Raw genomic sequence first — 19,510 nt, forward strand, 5'->3', positions numbered from 1 at the left:
TTGAGTGGTCAAAAAGGCATACAGCATGCTTGCCTTCATCGGACGGGGTATTGAGTACAAGAGTTGGCAGGTCATGTTACAGTTGTATAGGACTTTGGTTCGGCCACATTTGGAATACTGCGTGCAGTTCTGGTCGCCACATTACCAGAAGGATGTGGATGCTTTGGAGAGGGTGCAGAGGAGGTTCACCAGGATGTTGCCTGGTATGGAGGGTGCTAGCTATGAAGAAAGGTTGAGTAGATTAGGATTGTTTTCGTTGGAAAGACGGAGGTTGAGGGGGGACCTGATTGAGGTCTACAAACTTATGATAGGTATGGACAGGGTGGATAGCAACAAGCTTTTCCCAAGAGTGGGGGTGTCAGTTACAAGGGGTCACAATTTCAAAGTGAGAGGGGAAAGTTTAAGGGAGATGTGCGTGGAAAGTTTTTTACGCAGAGGGTGGTGGGTGCCTGGAACGCTTTACCAGCGGAGGTGGTAGATGCGGGCACGATAGCATCATTTAAGAAGCATCTAGACAGGTATATGAATGGGCGGGAACAGAGGGAAGTAGACCTTGGAAAATAGGAGACAGGTTTAGATAAAGGATCTGGATCGGCGCAGGCTGGGAGGGCCGAAGGGCCTGTTCCTGTGCTGTAATTTTCTTTGTCCTTTGTTCTAGTCTAGTAGCCTGTATCTCAGTATTCTCCTTGACAATAGTCTTTTTCCTGTGTGAATACTGACGAAAAATATTCATTTAGCACCTCTCCCGTCTCCTCGGACTCCATGCACAACTTCCCACTACTGTCCTTGACTGGCCCTACTCTTACCCTAGTCATTCTTTTATTCCTGACATATCTATAGAAAGCTTTAGGGTCATCCTTGATCCTACCTGCCAAATACTTCTCATGTCCCCTGCTGGCTCTTCTTAGCTCTCTCTTTAGGTCCTTCCGAACTAACTTGTAACTCTCGAGCGCCCTAACTGAACCTTCACATCTCAACTTTACAAAAGCCTCCTTCTTCCTCTTGACAGGTGTTTCAACTACTTTAGTAAACCACGGTTCCCTCACGCGACCACTTCCTCGCTGCCTGACAGGTACATACTTATCAAGGACACGCAGTAACTGTTCCTTGAACATGCTCCACATTTCCATTGTGCCCATCCCCTGCAGTTTCCCTCCCCATCCGATGCATCCTAAGTCTTACCTCATCGCATCATAATTACCTTTCCCCCAGATATAACTCTTGCCCTGCGGTATATACCTATCCCTTTCCATCGCTAAAGTAAACGTAATCGAATTGTGGTCACTATCACCAAAGTGCTCACCTACCTCCAAATCTAACACATGTCCTGGTTCATTACCCAGTACCAAATCCAATATGGCCTCGCCTCTCGTTGGCCTATCTACATACTGCATCAGGAAACCCTCCTGCACACATTGGACAAAAACGGACCCATCTAAATTACTCGAACTATAGCGTTTCCAGTCAATATTTGGAAAGTTAAAGTCCCCCATAACAACTACCTTGTTACTTTTGCTCCTATCCAGAATCATCTTTGCAATCCTTTCCTCTACATCTCTGGAACTTTTCGGAGGCCTATAGAAACCCCTAACAGGGTGACCTCTCCTTTCCTGTTTCTAACCTCAGCCTGATAGCAAAGCTGGAAATGGAACCTTCTGCATACTCAATCATTCTGTTAAAAGATGACAGAGAGAGCTTGAACCCGTCTTTACCCAGAAACTCAACAACCCCAGATATCTGGGATGCCACTTACTTCTCACTCTCTCCTAACCATTTGGACATCAGGTCAGATGAAGACACAGAGAAGAATGTGGAATTATTGGCCTCTGTTGCTACAGCTTTGGCAAGGTAGGATTTTCCTGTACCAGGTGGGCCAAAGAGCAAGATTCCACGCCAAGGAGTTCGTTTACCTACAAAAATAAAAAGACCATAAAATGCCAATTGGCTCAGTCCAGTTCCAGCAGTTTAACGGGATTGTGACAGATTTAATAAAGATTCTGCCATGCTCAGAGACAGGAGTAAGGAACATGGTTGTGATCTGTTCAGATTGCAAAATATATATTTTATTCTTTTCTGTTTTTAAATTTAGAGTACCCAATTATTTTTTCCAATTAAGGGGTAATGTTAGCCTTCTGAAAGTCTAAATAGGGGCTGGTTGAGCACAGTGGGCTAAACAGCTGGCTTGTAATGGAGAACAAGGCCAGCAGCGTGGGTTCAATTCCTGTACCGGCCTCCCCGAACAGGTGCCGGAATCTGGCGACTAGGGGCTTTTCACAGTAACTTCATTGAAGCCTACTTGTGACAATAAGCAATTATTATTATTAAATCACATCCACCAGTTCACCCTGGTCAACTCTACTAGCTACACTTTCAAAGAATTCCAGTAGATTTGTCAAACACGACAAACTGGTTGGCAGAGAGGAGGCAAAGGGTTTGAATAAATGGGTCCTTTTCCGATTGGCAGGCAGTGACTAGTGGGATACCGCAGGGATTTGTGCTGGGACCCCAACTGTCCACATTATATATTAATGATTTGGACAAAGGAACTAAATGTATTATCGCCAAATTTTCAGATGAAACAAAGTTGGGTGGGAGGGTGAGCTGTGAGGAGGATGCAGAGATGCTTCAGGTGGATTTGGACAGGCTGAGTGAGTGGGTACATGCAGTACAATGTGGATAAATGTGAGGTTATCCACTTCGGTAACAAAAATAGGAAAGCAGATTATTATTTGAATATGTGTAAATAGAGAGAGGTGCTACTCAGTGAGACCTTGGTGTCCTCGTGCATCAGTCGCTGAAAGCAGGCAGTAAACAAGGTAAATAGCATGTTGGCCTTCATAGCGAGAGGATTTGAGTATAGGAATAGAAATATTTTATTGCAATTGTATCGGGCATTGGTGAGGCTACACCTGGAGTATTGTCCGCAGTTTTAGTGTCTTTATCTGAGGAAGGATGTTCCCATGGAGGGAGCACAGCGAAGGTTTACCAGACCGATTCCAGGGATGGTGGGACTGTCATTTGAGGAGAGACTAAGTCGGTTAGGATTATATTCATTGGAGTTTAGAAGAGTGAGAGGGGATCTCATAGAAACTTACAAAATTCTAACAGGATTAGACAGGGTAGATTCAGAAAGAATGTTCACGATGGTGGGGGAGTCCAGAACTAGGGGTCATATTTTAAGGATATGGGATAAACCTTCTTCACCCAGACAGTGGTGAATCTGTGGAATTCACTACCACAGAGAGGAGTTGAGGCCAAAACGTTGTGTGATTTCAAGGAGGAATTTGATATGTCTCTGGGGCTAAAGAGATCAAGGGATGTGAGGGGGGGGGGGGGAAGGCAGGATCAGGGTATTGAACTGAATGATCAGCCATGACCATAATGAATGGCAGAGCAGGCTCGAAGGGCCGAATGGCCTCCTCTCACTTCTATTTTCTCTGTATGTTTCTCCCGTACCAGCCTCCCCGGACAGGTGCCGTAATGTGGCGACTAGGGGCTTTTCACAGTAACTTAATTGAAGCCTACTCGTGACAATAAGTGATTTCCATTTCATTTCATTTCATTTGTCATAAAAAGGCCTTTATCATGTTGAAGAGTAAAGTTTAGCTGCTGGTTACTTCACACACATCACTGTAAGGTAGCCTGGAGCTGCCTTCAAATTTCCTCTACGCTTTTAATAATCACTCTCAAAGCTCATTTTTCAGACTATTTCCTCTGATTCTCTTCTTCATGCCTATCCATTTTCAACAGCCTACTCTTGGGGACTTTCAAAAAAGAAAAGTTGAAAGGTATATAAATTCAAGTTGATTCGGTATTATCGCAACCTGCAATTCTCTCCACGGTCAAATAGTTTCATGACATTTAATTGATTCACACAGGATGGCCACCTGGGTTGCAAACAAACATGGGGCTGTACCTCAGACAGAACAAAGAACAAAGAAAAGTACAGCACAGGAACAGGCCCTTCGGCCCTCCAAGCCTGTGCCGACCATGCTGCCTGTCTAAACTAAAATCTTCTGCACTTCCTGAGTCCGTGTCCCTCTATTCCCATCCTATTCATGTATTTGTCAAGATGCCCCTTAAACGTCACTATCGTCCCTGCTTCCACCATCTCCTCCGGCAGCGAGTTCCAGCACCCACTACCCTCTGTGTAAAAAAACTGGTCTCGTACATCTCCTCTAAACCTTGCCCCTCGCACCTTAAACCTATGCCCCCGAGTAATTGACCCCTCTACCCTGGCAAAAAGCCTCTGACTAGCCACTCTGTCTATGCCCCTCATAATTTTGCAGACCTCTATCAGGTCGCCCTTCAACCTCAGTCGTTCCAGTGAGAACAAACCGAGTTTATTCAACCTCTCCTCATAGCTAATGCCCTCCATACCAGGCAACATCCTGGTAAATCTCTTCTACACCCTCCCTAAAGCCTCCACATCCCTCTGGTAGTGTGGTGACCAGAATTGAACACTATACTCCAAGTGTGGCCGAACTAAGGTTCTATACAGCTGCAACATGACTTGCCAATTCTTATACTCAATGCCCCGGCCAATGAAGGCAAGCATGCTGTATGCCTTCTTGACTACCTTCTCCAACTGCATTTCCCCTTTCAGTGACCTGTGGACCTGTACACCTAGATCTCTCTGCCTGTCAATACTCTTGAGGGTTCTACCATTCACTGTATATTCCCTACCTGCATTAGACCTTCCAAAATGCATTACCTCACATTTGTCCGGATTAAACTCCATCTGCCATCTCTCCGCCCAAGTCTGCAAACAATCTAAATCCTGCTGTATCCTCTGACAGTCCTCATCGCGATCCGCAATTCCACCAAACTGTGTCGTCCGCAAACTTACTAATCAGACCAGTTACATTTTCCTCCAAATCATTTATATATACTACGAACAGCAAAGGTCCCAACACTGATCCCTGCAGAACACCACTAGTCACAGCCCTCCAATTAGAAAAGCACCCTTCCATTGCTACTCTCTGCCTTCTATGACCGAGCCAGTTCTGTATCCAACTTGCCAGCTCACCCCTGATCCCGTGTGACTTCACCTTTTGTACCAGTCTGCCATGAGGGACCTTGTCAATGGCCTTACTGAAGCCCATATAGACAACATCCACTGCCCTACCTGCATCAATCATCTTTGTGACCTCCTCGAAAACTCTATCATTGACCTTGTCAGCAAGTACAGAAAACATCAGAAATGCACAAACTGAAAACGTATACAGGGACTAAGTGCTGAGATCTGAAGAAATGCCTGACAAGAACCTCCTCAAGATATAAAAACATACCAGTGAATAGATGAGGGAACTTGATGGGTAAAATGACAGCTTCCTTCAAAGCTTCTTTTGCTACTTCCAATCCTGCCACATCATTCCATCGCACATTGGGCTTCTCCATCACAATAGCACCTACAATGGAACAAGAATGTTGACCTTGGAAGTACAAAGTCCAAAATACTCTCTATTGGAAAAGTTCAACAAATTTTTAAATATGAATATTTAGCATGCCAAGTTAGTTTCAATGAGATGATTCATGCACAACCCTCTTATCAACTCCACCCTAATCAACTTAGATGATGTTAAGAACATAAGAACTGGGAGCAGGAGTTGGCCCCTCGAGCCTGCTCCACCATTCAATGAAATCATGGTTGATCTTTTGTGGACTCAGCTCCACTTACCCACCCACTCACCATAACCTTGTATTCCTTTACTGTTCAAAAATCTATCTTTGCCTTAGAAGCATTCATCGAGGCCACCTCAACTGCTCACTGGGCAGGGAATTCCACAGATTCACAACCCTTTAGGTGAAGAAATTCCTCCCAAGCTCAGTCCTAAATCTGCTCCCCCTTATTTTGAGGCTATGCCCCACTAATTCTAGTTTCACCTGCCAGGGGAAACAACTTCCTGCTTATTTTTTATGTGAACAAGCTTGATAACAATCGGAAACAAGCAGAAACTGATCCTAGGTCATGCGTACCAAAAGTATTCTGACACTAACACTGAATACGTGCCCCTTGCTGCAAGAGGGAAAAAAACTCCGGTTTGGACTTCATGAGGAATAGCACCTCCCAACACCACTGTCCCGGATCCCTGATCACAACCACCTCCCAACACCACTGTCCCAGATCACAACCACCTCCCAACACCACTGTCCCAGATCACAACCACCTCCCAACACCACTGCCCCTGATCACAATCACCTCCCAACACCTCTGTCCCTGATCACAATCACCTCCCACACCACTGTCCCAGATCACAACCACCTCCCAACACCACTGTCCCAGACCACAACCACCTCCCAACACCACTGCCCCTGATCACAATCACCTCCCAACACCTCTGTCCCTGATCACAACCACCTCCCAACACCACTGTCCCTGGTCCCTGATCACAACCACCTCCCAACACCACTGTCCCTGGTCCCTGATCACAACCACCTCCCAACACCACTGTCCCTGGTCCCTGAACACAACCACCTCCCAACACCACTGTCCCTGATCACAATCACCTCCCACACCACTGTCCCTGATCACAACCACCTCCCAACACCACTGTCCCTCATCACAATCACCTCCCAACACCACTGTCCCTGATCACAACCACCTCCCAACACCACTGTCCCTGATCACAACCACCTCCCAACACCACTGTCCCTGATCACAATCACCTACCAACACCACTGTCCCTGGTCCATGATCACAACCACCTCCCAACACCACTGTCCCTGGTCCCTGATCACAACCACCTCCCAACACCACTGCCCCTGATCACAACCACCTCCCAACGCTACTGTCCCTCATCACAACCACCTCCCAACACCACTGTCCCTGATCACAACCACCTCCCAACACCACTGTCCCTGATCACAACCACCTCCCAACACCACTGTCCCTGATCACAACCACCTCCCAACACCACTGTCCCTGATCACAATCACCTACCAACACCACTGTCCCTGGTCCATGATCACAACCACCTCCCAACACCACTGTCCCTGGTCCCTGATCACAACCACCTCCCAACACCACTGTCCCTGATCACAACCACCTCCCAACACCACTGTCCCTGGTCCCTGGTCACAACCACCTCCCAACACCACTGCCCCTGATCACAACCACCTCCCAACACCACTGCCCCTGATCACAACCACCTCCCAACACCACTGTCCCTGATCACAACCACCTCCCAACACCACTGTCCCTGATCACAACCACCTCCCACACCACTGTCCCTGATCACAACCACCTCCCAACACCACTGCCCCTGATCACAACCACCTCCCAACACCACTGCCCCTGATCACAACCACCTCCCAACACCACTGCCCCGATCACAACCACCTCCCAACACCACTGTCCCTGATCACAACCACACAATAGGAATTGTAGTAGAATGGAATTAAGAAGAAAAGCCACCATTCTGTAAATAAGATATAGAATGAATGAATTCCTATGAAACAACCCAATCCCTTCCTGTATGAAACTGAAATAATACGCTAATGATTGAGAATTTAATGAGCTTAACTTGATAGCATTTGATGTACGGGCTTTAATACAAATGCAGACCATTAGCTTTTAGCCTGTAAATTAGAGAGGCCTGTATTTTGCAACATATTGTAAGTATCTGTGTACTGAAATGTTCATAACTGTACAATCCTTATAATATTTTATACTTTATTTTTATTTTAACGATTGTCTATCCCCATGTTATGAATTATGATTACTTCATCATCAGCACAACTTGGAAGCTGCTGCCGTGACAATTTTTCAATAAACCAATTATCTATCTGTCGAATGAAGCAAAATAAATACTATCAGAATGCAGGTGGCAACCAGATAAACCAGCATAAGCTTTGTTCAACAGGGTACAGACCACATGCAATGATTTGTAAAATTATTAGGATGCAGAGAGTTGTTCCAAGAGCGAATTCAATGTCAAAGGCTATCTCTCCGGTGTAGCACTGAGGGAGAGGAGCATCTCCAACGGTCTCATCTTTTGGATGAAATGTTAAACAGAGGCTCCGGTGCTGTAAAAACTAATTTCTTTCTTTATTCATCAACAAACGATGGTGCTGGTTTAGCTCACTGGGCTAAATCGCTGGCTTTTAAAGCAGACCAAGCAGGCCAGCAGCACGGTTCGATTCCCATACCAGCCTCCCTGAACAGGTGCCGGAATGTGGCGACAAGGAGCTTTTCACAGTAACTTAATTGAAGCCTACTCGTGACAATAAGCGATTTTCATTTCATTTCATTTTGCATTCATTCATTCATTCCATTTGTGAAATATTGTTTCATTGGACTCACATGTGTAGGGCTCGGTTATATTATTAATTAGGTTTGTTTGAGTGCTTGACGCTCAAGAGATCTGTTTGGAGGAGGTACAGTAGGCAGTCACTGGAACTTTGGATTGCAATTCGACCATATTTAAACCTACCACCTCAGTGCCCATCTCTCCCAATTTGAATCCTCAGTCTGGCTTTCCTGCTGCTCCCAGAACTGACAGAACCCTGGCCAAAATTATAACTTGCATGTCACTGGAACTATGGTCAATAAAGTGTGCCCTGGTCTTTGTACTGTCCGATATTATTAACCAGACCTATCCATCTCCCCTCTGCTTCCAATCCCATCAATCCTGGCACATTCTCACCATCCCAGGATCCAACCATGGCCTCCTCCTCTTGTCATGTGAGAGTGCCTTTAAGAAATGGATGTTTAAGCAATGTATCTTTAAGAAATGCAGTGATGTCAGAGTGTGGGTGGAGCTGGGCTTTAGCTCAGCCCATTTTGAAGTTTTTAGTTTCAGTTTGAGAGAGCAGCTGAAAAGTGCCTGGCTGGTTTGCTGAGAGCTGCATGAAGGAAAAGAGCTGGTCTGGTGATTTCTGCAAATCCAAAGACTATAAATATATTGAATGTAACCTGTTGCTCTCCTATTTTTGAAGGGTTGAAGTGTTTTGGAGGTTTAAAAGAACAGTTTGCAGGATTGGGTGTTGTTGTATTATTTTCATTGTTATCTTTGAAGTAAGGGTGTTAAGAGATCCAATGTTTATTTTAAAATGTTAAATTGAGTTCATGGAATAAACATTGTTTTGTTTTAAAAACCACGTGTCCATAATTGTAATACCACACCTGGGGAACAAGCCGTGTGCTTCAAAAGCAACAATCCATTAAAGGTGGGGGTTGGTTGGACTCCATGATACATTTTGGGGTTCTGAAAACGCCGCTCCCATAACAATTGGGGGCTCGAGGGGGATAAAAGTTTATCTATTGGATTGGCTTTTGTGAACTTAAAGACAGTGAAGGTTTGTTGCTTTTCCAGTATGGTATTTTAGTTTAAGTGGGGAGTGTGTTGTGGACAATGGCTCTTTCAGAGGCTCAGAAGTTTTTGGGGGTGGAGACGGTCACACGCAGTACCTTACAGACAGAGACTAAAAGCAGACTGGTAGGTTTGGCAAAACATTGCAGTTAACATTACCTGACAAAATGCGAAAAGATGAGGTAATTATGGTGGTGGCTAAGCATTTAAAGTTGCCTGAGATAGATTCTGACTCATTGGAAATGGTGAAAGTCAGTTGCAAATTAAACAAATGGAACATGAGAAAGAATTAAAGCGGCTTGAATACGAGAGAGGAAAAAGAAAGAGAAAGAGGGAGAGAGGAAAAAGAAAAGGAGAGAGAAGAAAGGAGAAAAGAAAGAATAGCCCTAGCAGAACAAAAAGAAAAAGAACATAGAACATAGAACAGTACAGCACAGAACAGGCCCTTCGGCCCTCGATGTTGTGCCAAGCCATGATCACCCTACTCAAACCCACGTATCCAACCTATAACCGTAACCCAACAACCCCCCCTTAACCTTACTTTTTAGGACACTACGGGCAATTTAGCATGGCCAATCCACCTAACCCGCACATCTTTGGACTGTGGGAGGAAACCGGAGCACCCGGAGGAAACCCACGCACACACGGGGAGGACGTGCAGACTCCGCACAGACAGTGACCCAGCCGGGAATCGAACCTGGGACCCTGGAGCTGTGAAGCATTTATGCTAACCACCATGCTACCCACAGAAAGGGAGATACAGGTCAGGTAAAAAGATAAAGAGAGAGAGTTTGAACTTCAGAAAATGGCCATAGATCATAGAATTTACAGTGCAGAAGGAGGCCATTCGGCCCATCGAGTCTGCACCGGCTCCTGGAAAGAGCACCCTACCCAAGGTTAACACCTCCACTCTATCCCCATAACCCAGTAACCCCACCCAACACTAAGGGCAATTGTGGACACTAAGGGCAATTTAACATGGCCAATCCACCTAACCTGCACATCTTTGGACTGTGGGAGGAAACCGGAGCACCCGGAGGAAACCCACGTACACACGGGGAAAATGTGCAGACTCCGAGTGACCTAGGCCGGAATCGAACCTGGGATCCTGGAGCTGTTAAGCGATTGTGCTATCCACAATGGTACCGTGCTGCCATGAAACATGACAATCAGTTAAAATTGGCAAACATAAAGGGAAACGTACAGTTGGATGATAGTGATGAGGATAGTGAGGATAGTGAGAAAGAGCGTCATAGGCGAAGGCATGGTGGGAATCTATTTAAATACGTCCATGCATTGCCAAAGTTTGATGAGAAGGAAGTGGAAGCCTTTTTCATTTCATTTGAGAAGGTAGCTAAACAAATGAAATGGCCACAGGACATGTGGGTGTTACTGATTCAAACAAAGCTGGTAGGTAGGGCTAGTGAAGTGTTTGCATCACTACCGGAGGAACACACGAGGAGGTGAAGAAATCCATCTTAAGTGCATATGAGCCAGTGCCTGAAGCTTACAGACAAAGGTTTAGAAATTTAAGGAAAGAATTTGGTCAAACATACATGGAGTTTGAAAGGATCAAACAGAGTAATTTTGATAGGTGGATAAGGGCTTTGAAAATATACCAAACATATGAAGCCCTCAGAGAAATTATACTTTTGGAGGAGTTTAAAAATTCAATTCCTGATGTAGTGAGAACTCATGTGGAAGAACTGAGGGTTAAAACTGCGAGATTAGCAGCAGAAATTACAGATGATTATGAATTAGTTCATAAATCAAAGATTGGTTTCCGACATGAGTTTCAGCCGGTGAAGGATAGAAACTGGGGACATGAGAAATACTCAAGTGGTAAAGGTAAAGGTGATCTGATGGGAGATAATAAAGAGAGTGTACCTCAGATTAAAAAAGAAATCCAGGAGGGTGGAAAAGAAATGAAAAGTTTCAAATGTTTTCACTGTAATAAACTAGGCCATGTAAAGTCAGTGTTGGTGGTTGAAGAAAAGTACTGGGAAGGCTGATGTGGTAAAATAGGATAAGTCAGTGGGATTTGTTAGAGTGGTAAAGGAAAGCCCAAGGGAAACAAAGGAGGTGCAAACGATTGTACAGTCTGTTCAAGAAGTAATTGTTAAGAAGGTGCCAGATGTCTTTAAATAATTTACTTGTGTGGGTAAAGTTTACTCATGTGTATCAGGAGGAGTAGGTAAAGAAGTCACAATTTTAAGAGATACAGGGGCTAGTCAATCTTTAATGGTACGAGATGAGGAATTATGTAGTTTGGGAAGAATATTGCCAGAAAAGGTGGAAATGTGGAATTCAGGGTGAGAGGAGTAGCGTTCCATTATATAAGCTAAGGTTGGAAAGTCCAGTGAAGAGTGGTGAAGTGGCAGTAGGAGTAATAGACAAACTATCTTGTCCAGGAATACAGTTTATCTTGGGTAATGATATAGCTGGATCGCAGGTGGGAGTGACGCCTACTGTGGTTGACAAGGCTCGATGTTGCACCGACATGGAAAAAACTAAAGGCCATCTAACCTACACTATGCCCTTATCATCCATATGCTTATCCAATAAACTTTTAAATGCCCTCAATGTTGGCGAGTTCACTACTGTTGCAGGTAGGGCATTCCATGGCCTCACCACTCTTTGCGTAAAAAACCCACCTCTGACCTCTGTCCTATATCTATTACCCCTCAATTTAAGGCTATGTCCCCTCGTGCTAGCCACCTCCATCCGCGGGAGAAGGCTCTCACTGTCCACCTTATCTAATCCTCTGATCATTTTGTATGCCTCTATTAAGTCACCTCTTAACCTTCTTCTCTCTAACGAAAACAACCTCAAGTCCATCAGCCTTTCCTCATAAGATTTTCCCTCCATACCAGGCAACATCCTGGTAAATCTCCTCTGCACCCGTTCCAAAGCTTCCACGTCCTTCCTATAATGAGGCAACCAGAACTGTACGCAATACTCCAAATGCGGCGGCCGTACTAGAGTTTTGTACAACTGCAACATGACCTCATGGCTCCGGAACTCAATCCCTCTACCAATAAAGGCCATCACACCATAGGCCTTCTTCACAACCCTATCAACCTGGGTGGCAACTTTCAAGGATCTATGTACATGGACACCGAGATCCTTCTGCTCATCCACACTACCAAGAATTTTACCATTAGCCAAATATTCCGCATTCCTGTTATTCTTTGCAAAGTGAATCACCTCACACTTCTCCACATTAAACTCCATTTGCCACCTCTCAGCCCAGCTCTGCAGCTTATCTATGTCCCTCTGTAACCTGCAACATCCTTCCGCATTGTCTACAACTCCACCGACTTTAGTGTCGTCTGCAAATTTACTCACCCATCCTTCTGCGCCCTCCTCTAGGTCATTTATAAAAATGACAAACAGCAACGGCCCCAGAACAGATCCTTGTGGTACGCCACTCGTAACTGAACTCCATTCTGAACATTTCTCATCAACCACCACTCTCTGTCTTCTTTCAACTAGCCAATTTCTGATCCAGATCTCTAAATCACCCTCAATCCCCAGCCTCCGTATTTTCTGCAATAGCCGACCGTGGGGAACCTTATCAAACGCTTTACTGAAATCCATGTACACCACATCAACTGCTCTACCCTCGTCCACCTATTCAGTCACCTTCTCAAAGAACTCGATAAGGTTTGTGAGGCATGACCTACCCTTCACAAAACCATGCTGACTATCCCTAATCATATTATTCCTATCTAGATGATTATAAATCGTATCTTTTATAATCCTCTCCAAGACTTTACCCACCACAGACGTTAGGCTCACCGGCCTATAGTTACCGGGGTTATCTCTACTCCCCTTCTTGAACAAAGGGACCACATTTGCTATCCTCCAGTCCTCTGGCACTATTCCTGTAGCCAATGATGACCTAAAAATCAAAGCCAAAGGCTCAGCAATCTCTTCCCTGGCTTCCCAGAGAATCTTAGGATAAATCCCATCAGGCCCCGGGGACTTATCTATTTTCATCTTGTCCAGAATTGCCAACACTTCTTCCCTACGCACCTCAATGCCATCTATTCTAATAGCCTGGGTCTCAGCATTCTCCTCCACAATATTATCTTTTTCTTGAGTGAATACTGACGAAAAGTATTCATTTAGTATCTCGCTTATCTCCTCAGCCTCCACACACAACTTCCCACCACTGTCCTTGACTGGCCCTACTCTTACCCTAGTCATTCTTTTATTCCTGACATACCTATAGAAAGCTTTTGGGTTTTCCTTGATCCTACCTGCCAAAGACTTCTCATGTCCCCTCCTTGCTCGTCTTAGCTCTCTCTTTAGATCCTTCCTCGCTTCCCTGTAACTATCAAGCGCCCCAACTGAAACTTCACGCCTCATCTTCACATAGGCCTCCTTCTTCCTCTTAACAAGAGATTCCACTTCTTTGGTAAACCACGGTTCCCTCGCTCTTCCCTTTCCTCCCTGTCTGACTGGTACGTACTGATCAAGAACACGCAATAGCTGTTCCTTGAACAAGCTCCACATATCCAGTGTGCCCAACCCTTGCAGCCTACTTCTCCAACCTACACATCCTAAGTCATGTCTAATGGCATCATAATTGCCCTTCCCCCAGCTATAACTCTTGCCCTGCGGGGTATACTTATCCCTTTCCATCATTAATGTAAAGGTCACCGAATTGTGGTCACTGTCTCCAAAGTGTTCACCTACCTCCAGATCTAACACCTGGCCTGGTTCATTACCCAAAACCAAATCCAATGTGGCCTCACCTCTTATTGGCCTGTCAACATACTGTGTCAGAAAACCCTCCTGCACACATTGTACAAAGAACGACCCATCCAATGTACTCGAACTATATATTTTCCAGTCAATATTAGGAAAGTTAAAGTCTCCCATAACAACTACCCTGTTACTTTCGCTCTTTTCCAGAATCATCTTCGCCATCCTTTCCTCTACATCTCTATAACTATTAGGTGGCCTATAGAAAACTCCCAGCAGTGTGACCTCTCCTTTCCGGTTTCTAACCTTAGCCCATACTACCTCGGAAGAAGAGTCCCCATCTTGCATCCTTTCTGCCACCGTAATACTGTCCTTGACTAGCAGCGCCACACCTCCCCCTCTTTTGCCCCCTTCTCTGACCTTACTAAAACACCTAAACCCCGGAACCTGCAACAACCATTCCTGTCCCTGCTCTATCCATGTCTCTGAAATGGCCACAACATCAAAGTCCCAGGTACCAACCCATGCTACCAGTTCCCCTACCTTATTTCGTATACTCCTGGCATTGAAATAGACACACTTCAAACCACCGACCTGAACACTGGCGCCCTCCTGCGAAGTCAAATCTGTGCTCCTGACCTCTCTACTCTCAATCTCCCGTACGCCAAAACTACAATCCAGGTTCCCATGCCCCTGCTGAATTAGTTTAAACCCCCCCAAAGAGTACTAACAAATCTCCCCCCCAGGATATTGGTGCCCCTTAGGTTCAGATGTAGACCATCCTGTCTATAGAGGTCCCACCTTCCCCAGAAAGAGCCCCAGTTATCCAGAAATCTGAATCCCTCCCGCCTGCACCATCCCTGTAGCCACGTGTTTAATTGCTCTCTCTCCCTATTCCTCGTCTCACGATCACGTGGGAGGTCATTTGGGAATAAGGAAAACTCAAGCTAAAATCCAGAAACATTTTTATTGGCCTGGACTACATAAAGATGTATTTAAATTTTGTCAATAATGTCACACATGTCAAGTGATAGGGAAACCTCAAGCAGTGATAAAACCAGCGCCCTTAATACCCATTCCAGCATTTGAGGAATCTTTTACGAGGGTCCTAATTGATTGCGTAGGATCGCTTCCTAAAACAAAAAGTGGGAATCAATATCTTTTGACTATAATGGATGTGTCTACTAGGTTTCCAGAGGCCATTCCAGTGCGTAATATTACAGCTAAAAGGATTGTGGAGGCGTTACTTAAATTCTTTACTAGATATGGACTACCCACAGAAATTCAATCAGATCAAGGTTCAAATTTTACTTCAAAGTTATTCAAAGAAGTTATGGATAGCTTAGGAATAAAACAATTTAAATCAACTGCGTACCATCCAGAGTGGCAGGGAGTGTTACAAAGGTGGCATCAGACATTAAAGACAATGTTGAGGGCGTATTGTCAAGATTATCCAGAGGATTGGGATAAAGGAATCCCATTCGTATTGTTTGCAGTTAGGGATGCACTTAATGAGTCTACCAAATTTAGTCCTTTTGAACTCATTTTTGGTCATGAGGTAAGAGGACCACTTAAATTGATTAAGGAAAAATTAGTGGGTGAGAAATCGGAAATTACACTATTGGATTGCATATCAAATTTTAGGGAATGATTAAATAGAGCAGGTGAATTGGCTAGACAACATTTGAAAGTTGCACAAAATGTGATGAAACGGGCAGCGGACAAGAAATCCAAAGTTCGTAGTTTTGCCAGTGGAGATAAAGTTTGAGTGTTGTTACCAGTGGTAGGTGAGCCTTTAAAAGCGAGGTTTTGTGGACCGTATCAGATTGAAAGGAATTAAGTGAGGTGAATTATGTGGTAAAAGCACCAGATAGAAGGAAGACTCACCGAGTGTGTCATGTGAATATGCTTAAAAGGTACTTTGAAAGGGAAGGAGAGAAAAAGGAGGTTTTAATGATTCTAACTCAAAGTGACGAACCAAATCCAGATGACTGTGAATTTGACATACCTCAAATTAAATTGGAAAATGAGGATGTTCTTAAAAGTTGGGATAAATTGTTGAGTTACCTTCCAGAGGAAAAATTAACTGACATGAAAGAGTTATTGATATCACATGGGCAAGTTTGTAGAGATAAATTGGGAAGTATTAAAATGGCTATACATGATGTAGATGTGGGAAATGCTGTTCCGATCAAACAACATCCATATAGACTTAACCCTTTAAAATTGGCAACGGTTAACAAAGAGATTGAGAGTATGCTTAAAAATGGCATAATTAGAACATAAGAACATAAGAACTAGGAGCAGGAGTCGGCCATCTGGCCCCTCGAGCCTGCTCCGCCATTCAATTAGATCATGGCTGATCTTTTGTGGACTCAGCTCCACTTTCCGGCCCGAACACCATAACCCTTAATCCCTTTATTCTTCAAAAAACTATCTATCTTTACCTTAAAAACATGTAATGAAGGAGCCTCAACTGCTTCACTGGGCAAGGAATTCCATAGATTCACAACCCTTTGGGTGAAGAAGTTCCTCCTAAACTCAGTCCTAAATCTACTTCCCCTTATTTTGAGGCTATGTCCCCTAGTTCTGCTGTCACCCGCCAGTGGAAACAACCTGCCCACATCTATCCTATCTATTCCCTTCATAATTTTAAATGTTTCTATAAGATCCCCCCTCATCCTTCTAAATTCCAACGAGTACAGTCCCAGTCTACTCAACCTCTCCTCATAATCCAATCCCTTCAGCTCTGGAATTAACCTAGTGAATCTCCTCTGCACACCCTCCAGCGCCAGTACGTCCTTTCTCAAGTAAGGAGACCAAAACTGAACACAATACTCCAGGTGTGGCCGCAATAACACCTTATACAATTGCAACATAACCTCCCTAGTCTTAAACTCCATCCCTCTAGCAATGAAGGACAAAATTCCATTTGCCTTCTTAATCACCTGTTGCACTTGTAAACCAACCTTCTGTGACTCATGCACTAGCACACCCAAGTCTCTCTGAACAGCGGCATGCTTTAATATTTTATTGTTTAAATAATAATCCCGTTTGCTGTTATTCCTACCAAAATGGATAACCTCACATTTGTCAACATTGTATTCCATCTGCCAGACCCGAGCCCATTCACTTAACCTATCCAAATCCCTCTGCAGACTTCCAGTATCCTCTGCACTTTTCGCTTTACCACTCATCTTAGTGTCATCTGCAAACTTGGACACATTGCCCTTGGTCCCCAACTCCAAATCATCTATGTAAATTGTGAACAATTGTGGGCCCAACACGGATCCCTGAGGGACATCACTAGCTACTGATTGCTACTGATTGCCAACCAGAGAAACACCCATTTATCCCAACTCTTTGCTTTCTATTAATTAACCAATCCTCTATCCATGCTACTACATAGAACAGTACAGTACAGAACAGGTCCTTCGGCCCTCGATGTTGTGCCGAGCAATGATCACCCTACTCAAACCCACGTATCCACCCTATACCCGTAACCCAACAACCCCCCCTTAACCTTACATTTTAGGACACTACGGGCAATTTAGCATGGCCAATCCACCTAACCCGCACATCTTTGGACTGTGGGAGGAAACCGGAGCACCCGGAGGAAACCCACGCACACATGGGGAGGACGTGCAGACTCCGCACAGACAGTGACCCAGCCGGGAATCGAACCTGGAGCTGTGAAGCATTTATACTAACCACCATGCTACCGTGCTGCCCCGAATTGAAGTGGGTTGCAGCCAATGGAGCTCACCCATAGTGACGGTACCTAAACCAGACATACCCTCATGACAAAGGGAAATAATGCGATTTCTTAGCATGAGTGGATTTGATCGAACATTTGTGCAAAAGTTTTGTAGCATGATTACTGCACTGATGGACTTGCTAAAACGTCATAAATTTCAATGGACAGCGACTTTCAACAGGCATTTGACTGCCTGAAAGCTGTCGTAACCAATGTTCCTGTATTGGAGAATTTCAAGGGACTCTGTGATCAGATTGAACTGAAGTATCGAACTTTAAAGAGAATTGCCGAGGCGTAGAGGAATGGATGGATCGTGCAGAGACTTTCTTGTTCAAAGAGAGTGTCAATCGAGAAGGTTTTCGGTTGGAGGAAGAACAACAAAGAAAAATTGACTATATTATTATGCCTGTTTGCGTGTGTTGTTTTCTTTAAATGAAAATGTATATTTACTGTGTGCATTTCTTAGTGGATGGTGCAAAAGTGGAAAAATGAAACCATCTTGAAGTTGATGGGTTTTTTTTCTTGAAATGAAATGAAATGAAATGAAAATTCTTGGGGGGAGGTGTCATGTGAGAGTGCCTTTAAGAAATGGATGTTTAAGCAATGTACTTTTAAGAAATGCAGTGATGTCAGAGTGTGGGTGGAGCTGGGCTTTAGCTCAGCCATTTTGAAGTTTTTAGTTTCAGTTTGAGAGAGCAGCTGAAAAGTGCCTGGCTGGTTTGTTGAGAGCTGCATGAAGGAAAAGAGCTGGTCTGGTGATTTCTGCAAATCCAAAGACTATAAATATATTGAATGTAACCTGTTGCGCTCCTATTTTTGAAGGGTTGAAGTGTTTTGGAGGTTTAAAAGAACAGTTTGAAATGAAATGAAAAAGAAATGAAATGAAAATTGTTTATTGTCACAAGTAGGCGTCAATGAAGTTACTGTGAAAAGCCCCTAGTCGCCACATTCCGGCACCTGTTCGGGGAGGCTGGTACGGGAATTGAACTGTGCAGCTGGCCTGCCTTGGTCTGCCTTAAAAGCCAGCGATTTAGCCCAGTGTGCTAAACCAGCCCCTAGCAGGATTGGGTAGTGTTGTATTATTTTTGGGATTATCTTTGAAGATGATGTTAAGAAATCCAATGTTTATCTTAAAATGTTAAGTTGAGTTCATGGAACAAACATCGTTTTGTTTTAAAAACCACGTGTCCATAATTGTAATACCACACCTGGGGAACAAGCCAGGTGCTTCAAAAGCAACAATCCATTAGGGGGGGGGGGGGGGGGTTGGTTGGACTCCATGATTCATTTTGGTGTTCTGAAAACACCTCTCCCATAACACTCTTCATCATCTGCACACCCGATAGCAACATCATTCAAAAACACAATGTCAAAGTTCCACATGCACTAACAACCTCCACCTTGACTGTTGCCCTTTGCCTCAGATTTGCCATGTTGCTTGCCTGACATCAAATCCTGGATGAGACATCGTTTTCAGTCCCTTCCACAAATTCCATCTCCTCACCTCTGATTGCGTCCTCGTCCCTGACCACTGTCTGAAGCTAAACCGAACTCAAAACTGTTCAAATCCTTGGCATCGTATATTGCCCTGAGCTATCCTTCTGGCTACATAATCTCTCCATCATCCATCTTCACCTGTGCTTTTCCTTATTTGCTGCTGAAACCATGATCTGTACTTTCCAAACGTGGCTGTAGCAATTCTCTGCTGATTAGTCTCTCAGCTTGC

At 44.4% G+C, this 19,510-nt stretch overlaps 1 protein-coding gene across 2 annotated transcripts in view; it reads right to left on the reverse strand.

Moving 5' to 3' along the window:
• Positions 1-19,510, reverse strand: part of LOC119971042 (vacuolar protein sorting-associated protein 4A) — a 48,266-nt gene that overhangs the window by 23,453 nt on the left and 5,303 nt on the right. For both annotated transcript variants that reach the window (XM_038806154.1, XM_038806155.1), the window contains exons 5-6: positions 5,292-5,411; positions 1,754-1,910 (exon numbers count right to left, since the gene is read on the reverse strand). In XM_038806154.1, coding sequence (XP_038662082.1) covers positions 1,754-1,910; positions 5,292-5,411 — 277 coding nt within the window. The remainder of the gene's footprint in view (positions 1-1,753; positions 1,911-5,291; positions 5,412-19,510) is intronic.

This window comes from Scyliorhinus canicula, chromosome 9 (genome assembly GCF_902713615.1).
Source record: "Scyliorhinus canicula chromosome 9, sScyCan1.1, whole genome shotgun sequence".
Taxonomy (NCBI): Eukaryota; Metazoa; Chordata; class Chondrichthyes; order Carcharhiniformes; family Scyliorhinidae; genus Scyliorhinus; species Scyliorhinus canicula.